General features: G+C 38.5%; 1 protein-coding gene across 1 annotated transcript in view; it reads left to right on the forward strand.

The window, feature by feature from the left end:
* Window positions 1-2,658: 2,658 nt before the first annotated feature.
* The window catches only part of LOC112141566 (tyrosine-protein kinase STYK1-like), a 10,070-nt gene continuing 5,724 nt past the window's right edge, over window positions 2,659-7,004 (forward strand). The window contains exons 1-2 of the mRNA XM_036211137.1: window positions 2,659-2,730; window positions 3,892-3,955. Coding sequence (XP_036067030.1) covers window positions 2,659-2,730; window positions 3,892-3,955 — 136 coding nt within the window. The remainder of the gene's footprint in view (window positions 2,731-3,891; window positions 3,956-7,004) is intronic.

Consider the following 7,004-nt stretch of genomic DNA (forward strand, 5'->3'; position numbering starts at 1 on the left):
AAAATGTCTAAACTTACAATTTACCATCACACTCGTTCTGCTGCATGCTATATTAAGTTTTTTTCTTTTTCAAGATAAATGATCTTGATACTTCCTAAATTACTGATATTTGAGTCACTTTTTTGGCTCAGTTTAGCATAGCTGGAGATGTTTGAAAGGAAAAATATATACTGTATCAGTAATTGAGTGTTTTTTTCCTCGCCATATGTGTTGGTGGACTCAAACAGCCACAAATTAAAGCTTAAGTTTCCATCAGAGTAGCTTTGGTTTGGCCAACAAAACTAACCCAATAATAAATGTTTTAACAGGACTCTAATGTCTGCAGTGGCCTCCATTTTTATTTAAATGTAAATTTTTCTGATGTCAACCTTCATTTTGATGAAAGACACAAAGCTGCAAACAAAAACAGAGTTGAGCACATGCGCTGGTAAACCTCACGAGTTCATTCAAAATAGTTTTGTGCGTCCATAAAGCAGAGGCTCCAGATGTGGAGGCCTTCTCATATAACTTTGTCTTCACATTCATCACTGGTGAGGACAGAATCTGCTGCAGTAGCACGATCGGGTTTCTTGTCAAAAGAGCACACAAATACGAACGTAGAGAGCTACAAACCTTTCTCTACACAAAAAAGTGAAGCAGAGCTCATGAAAAGAGTCAGAAGAGATTTTTAAAAAGGTGTTGACAGTGAGAGTGGGAACGTGTGAGACGCTGTCGAAAAGTGTTATGTGCACGAGTGTGTGCAAATTGTACACGTGCATGCCAAGTTCAGGGGTAAAGGAAGTCCGCGGTATCTCAGCACCTGTTGCCGGACTGTGTATGACCCTGATGTTACACATTAGGTAAAAGGTGAGCACAAACCTGACGCAGACAGGATTCTGTTAGACACTTTTTGAATTAATACATCTGTGAAAGTGACAGTTCCCGGTTCAGGTGGGTGAGAAGTTAATCAAAACCACAACAGACTTGCAAGCAAAGATGTAAATGTGGCAGACGAGGTTCGGCATGCAGCTTTTTGAGGACGTTAAACATGGAGAAAGCTGAAGAAACAAGAAGGACACTGACCAGGGTCTGCTTGTATCTCAGAGCCTTCCTGTCCGATGCATCTGCGGCCATTGACACACTGTCACTGACCCAAAAATAAACACTGCCGCTCACCGGGTGTCTCAGGATTACCAGGAGCGCTCCCTTACACGCGCACACACATACGCACAAAGGCACAGGACCAACATCCAACACACACACTCCAATGCATGCACACACACATTCTGACATTCTGTTTAAACTAGCTCAGTTACAGTAACCCCAGCTTGGAGCAATGACATGGAGCAGTCAGGTACAGCAGCATAACAGAAAACACACATTTTAGACAAAGCTGGACGTAGAAAACTAAATATTGATTTATTTTGACGTTGATTCGATTCATACTCAACATTGGATCTTTTTGAACAATCCAATTCATTGACCCATAATAGATTCAGGACATCTTTAGCCAAAAAATTCAACACCAAACTGTAGAGGTGAACTTTGTGTTCCTTGTATTTCTTGCAAGATAATCAAGTGTGAATTAAATGTGTACAAACAATGAAGTAAACAAGAATAACTGCAAGTCCATTCACATAGTAGCTTCATAAAGTTCAGCCCACTGTTGTTTTTCCACATCAAAATAATAAACAGCAAATTAATCAGAACATGATACTACACTGTATAATCTTTGGAAAATTTAGTGTTTCCACACAGACTATAATGATGGAGTGATCCATTTTATTGTTGCCATTGTCTGATAACTTTTGGCCATTTTTATGCTAAAGTAAAATAAACCTGCTGTCTGTCACAGACAGACTGCTGGCTCTACTTGCAGCATGTTTATTAGTTCAGGCAAGATGACAGGAGCCAAGCACAGCTAAAAGTCTACAGAGCTAAATCAGAGTCTGACAGACAGAGGTCAATCACGAGCTTGGGAGCATCAAAGAAGAGACGAGGGTCCAGGCGAGGGTCAGGGCAGGCGGCAGGCAATCAGAGATAAAGCAGGGTCAGGGATAGAAATCGCATTTTTCAACAATCAATTTGCTTCCTTTCAAAATGATTTATAATGATATAGGTCAATTTGATGAACAACTTGCCTTAGACTTATTGATCTGGTTGGAATCTAAGAATAGAAATTGATTTATTAATTTATTGTTACACCCCTACTAAATATGGAGAAGAAAGTTAAATACGCAGATGTATACATAGGGTTTTTACGGAAAATGGTAAAAGTTCATAAATCTGTGTGGTATTTTAATTCTTGATTCATTGAAGTTAAATGGAGAGCATTCTAAGACAGGTTGGAGACATCTGCTAAGACTGAAGAGTTGTTGAGAATTCCAGTCCTCATTAGAGAATGCGACTGTAGAACAGGTGTGATATCTGTTGGAATGAAGGGTGTGATACCCCAAAACTGTAGTGTCTGCAGCTGATTGTTCTCAAGGAGTGGTTAGAGTGGTTCTATGAGACACTTCCATTCCTCTAAGGGTCTCAAACTCAATCGCACAGAGGGCCAAAATCCAAAACACACCTTAATTTGTGGGCCAGACAGGATAAACATGAATAGAACACACTAAAACACAATTTTTAAATTTTTAAAAACGTAACTCTTCAATGCGTACTGAACCTTGGGACATGGCCGGTACCCTCCAGCCTGGTCCACATCTGGTACCGTGTCCGGAACCAGTACTGATCCACATCCGTAAGGTAGGATATTGGTGCGGTCCAGTTTGCGGCCCAGAGGTTGGGGAGCCTTGATTTAATTGGACGTCAAAAAACGTCGAGTTGGGGAAACGTAAACTTTCGACGTGGAGGAGTCCCTAACTGTACGTCAATTTGTGACAACCTAGGAATGAGAATGTGCTGCAATATACTGTATTACCAGTGCAAGATAATATTGGGTCGCTAATAACAAAAATATAAAATGATATGACGGGCCAGATATAATCCCCCAGTAGGCCAGATCTGGCCCCCGGGCCTTGACTTTGACATGTGTTCTAAGGCCTCCAAGCTCTTCAAGACTTTGAGACAAAATTTGAAACATTTGGACCCAAATATTCACTGTAATCATCCTTAATTTGGAGAAAAGATCATTTTATCAAATCAAACAGACGGAAGCTCACAAAAGTCCAAATGCAGCCAAGACAATAGTGAAGGAGTGCAGGGCGGTGCAGGTAATAAGGGTGAAAGGGGAAAAGTGCCGGGGAGGGGTTGTGGGCGTGGCACAGCACAAAGAGGAACATAAACAACAACTGTGAAGTCACATTCTCCTCTAAAAGTGTCTGTGAGTTTCACTGTGTTTTGGACCAACAGAGTGAAAATGAAAAACTGGAGAGTTGACTGGAACTCCAGAGAGTTCATGACGGGAAAAAGAGGAGGACACAAAGTTTGAGAGTTGTTCAGGTAGGATGTACAACTGAGACTGAAACTCTGTCGTCTATTGGCTCTGGCTTCACACTAACAGAATATATTCAAAGTAGGAGTTAGTCAAGTCTGCGATGTCCCTCTAGAAGCTACAACCTCATTTATTCCAAGAACATGTGACAATCACACCCTTCTGCAGGATTAACATCAGTTTGGAAAGCAGACTTGTGTCTGCATTTTGCACTCTGTTCATTTGTGTTGATCTGAGTGACTGAAGGGCAGAAAATCAAAGGAACGATGCCGACAAACCGGTCGAGCAGCTCCAGCCTGCAGAGTCAAACGCTGAAGCATGTTTTGACTTCAGAGATGCCTCAAACGTGTTAGAGTCAACAGGAGCCAACGTGGGCGTGAACTTCTGACGGAGGAGCATGATGCAGCAGTATTGCCTCCACGCAGAAGCGCAATTTCAACATATTACACCTGAAATGTCATTTCTCACATCAGTGCTGTGATTCCATGGACTACCTGTGTTCAGACAAGCTGCTCTGCGAGGGGCGGAAACCGCAAGGTAGGTCAAGTGTTTTTGATGAAGACATGACGGCCCAGAAGGGCTTCAAAAAGATCCTGTTTTAAAGAGAAAGTGTTAATGTGGGCCTAAAATGTTTTAACCACTCCATTAGAAAATAAGGAGGAAGTAGGCATAATTTACATAAAGACAGACATTATACTTAGAAAATATGCAGTTTTTTAATGTAGAAAAAAATTAAGAATTTTTTAAATCTGCTGGATTCAAATGAGAAATTAACAACCCCTAAACATGATTACTAGTTATTCCATCTTTGGGTTAATTTTAGTTTTTTGACATTTGTGAGTCTTTCAGTTGGAATAAGTGTTTAGAATCATGAAATAAGTGTTGACAAAGTGTTATTAGTGAATAAGTGTAGCATCGTTAAGCCCCGACGTACATCCCAGACCTTTTAACCCCATACTCTTCAGTCTTTCAAGGTAATTGTTTTTAGTATTCCAAAACCCGCTTTAATACTAGTGGAGACCTTTCCTTTCAAGCCGTAGCTCCTGGTCTTTGAAACTCCCTCCCACTGACGCAGATTGATTAGTTGAGTGTTTCAAATCCCAGGTCAAAACGTTTTTATTTAGCAAAAGTTTTAGTTGATTTTAATCTTTTTAACATTTCTTATTATTATTGTCTTTTATTACCTCTCTGTGTTTTGATTTTATTTGATCCTGTTTTGTGATTTTATCTGGGGAAAATGTGATAGAAATAAAAACGTTCTATTCTATAAAATAGCAGCCCCACACCATCACACTGCCACCACCATGCCGTACTGTTTCTTTGCTGTTTTCTGAATTATTTTGACTCCAGAAAGTCTAAAAGTCTTCTTGTTGACTTGTGAACTCAGATTTTCCCCTAAGTGTGTCTATCAGGTCTTTTCAGGTCGTTCAGCATCTTTTATGAATGAATCCTCATTGTGTTTTTGGAGTCATTTTGATCCGTCTGTCTGAGTTTTCAAGTCATTCTGGTCACAGTGTTGCAGGATTCTGTTCTTTAGGACAACTGTTTTTTTTTTTTTTACATTTACTGTGGTTCTCTGAGGTCCAAAAGATGCAGACAGAAACATGTCAGGGACTATTATTAATCAGTTTTGTTATTTTATTTCCCTTAGTTATTTATGTGTTTGTGGAAATTACTTTTTTCTCAAGAGGCCAAATTTTTTTTTTCACTTTTCATTAAGATGTTTTTTGTTCAAAAGCTGAATTTTATATTTAATCAAGAAATATTTCTGTGGGATTTAAATGTTCTTTTATAAATATGTTCCAAATTTGTTTTAACGACTAAAAATAAGACAGCTCAGACAGATCATTAATGTCTTTTAACAAAAATAGGCATTAAATGTCTCTATAAAATCTCCTGCAGAGCACTAAGTGGTTTATCTTCATTCTTTTTATTCAAACAATACTTCTGAGTTCTGTCAACTAAAGGTTAATTTTTAGCACATTAGTCGAACATTTAGAACTGTGTTTGGTTTTTAAGACGCTGGGCCTTCCAGTAATCTTTCAAAACAGCATCGATTCTGCAGGTTTTTCACATTGTTTGGTTGTTCAACCAACCTTAACTAAATTCATTATTAATACATAAAAAATAAGATGGTTACTGTACCAGCATTTATTTATTTATTTAAATTGATTTAATGTTTAATAGTTTTTCATAAGAAAGAACAGGTATCAGTTTTCATTTAGCAGTAAAGTTATTGTATTTGATCAGCAAAAGCACTGAAAACTGAAAAAAACAATAAGCTAGAAGTAAACCAGATGCAAATACTGGACAGGAAATGTGGAAAAAAAAACATGAAAAGTAAAACTTCAACAAGAACTAAATAATCACAATGTGTTTTGTGATGTTCATTCTTCTTGACAAACTTTTGGTTAAAAAAGGGAATAATACACCTTTGAGTGAACAGTAAATTATCCCAAATTCCTAATAATAAAGGTGTTGTGGGGATGAGTGTTATGTTAATCCTCTGATTTGAGTATGCAAACTTCCGCTGTAAGGTACTCTGCATATTTAAAGTTATGCAAACCGAAGCGTGTCAGAGGTTTCATGCGGCGTCGACCAAAACCTCCTTTTGTTTCTTTCATTTGTGCACTTCAACCTGTCCAGTTTTTCCAGGGTGTGATGACAGATGCTCAATGCGCTGACTAATGTCTGTGTTTAGTTTGATGGGAATAAAGCGCATAGAAAACCGGTCATGGGACACTCCTTCATGACTGTGGTCATGGATCACCTCTGACACAACTGTGTTCGTCTCTCTCCAGCATGACTTCCAACACCACAGACAGTGTTTGTGCATCGGATGACAGGCTGTGCAGTAAGTTTAAACTTCCCTTCCTAATTCAGCTTCTATTTCGGGACTAAATCTTATTCTTTAGCTTCTGGTTCAACCTGAAGCATTAATGAAATGCTAAGTTAAAGCAGGAAATTCCACATTCTGATCTCCTCAGTGCATACAGTGGTTTGGGAAAGTACTGGCACCCTTCCTGTACCTTGTTTCGACATGTTTACCACATTTGTTGAGTACTTAATTCAGATTATTTCATTATCTAAAACTGTAGAAAAAACAGCCAATAAATGATGGTTTCATTTTTGTATTCCAAACCTGCTCATATCAATATTAAAAACTAAGTGCCCCTATTGTTGCAGCGTAAATGCTTCCATTCATCACATGATTTTGAAAAGCTGCTTGGTTTCATTTTGCTGCACCCATCTGATCGTCGTCAGACAAGCTGAAGCTGAAACTTTGGAAAGGTTAACCCCTAAACGACTGGATTTATTTTTGCCTATAAAAAAAAATTGCTTGTGTTTTGCCTTTTAAGTAATGACATTTAGGTCATTTTGGAGTTTGCGACGGCAGGCATTAAGGGGTTCAGAAACATATTATCAGACTGAAACGACACTATAGAAAAGATGAGATGTGTTTTCATCTAAAACCATTTCTGCACTTTTAGGACTCTACAGTCACAAAAGGAAAAAGCTTAAATCTGTAGAGAACAAACCAACTGAAGTGTAATATTGTATATATTAAGGCAGTTTTTGAAAGTTT

The sequence above is a fragment of the Oryzias melastigma genome, unplaced genomic scaffold (assembly GCF_002922805.2).
Source record: "Oryzias melastigma strain HK-1 unplaced genomic scaffold, ASM292280v2 sc00655, whole genome shotgun sequence".
Taxonomy (NCBI): domain Eukaryota; kingdom Metazoa; phylum Chordata; class Actinopteri; order Beloniformes; family Adrianichthyidae; genus Oryzias; species Oryzias melastigma.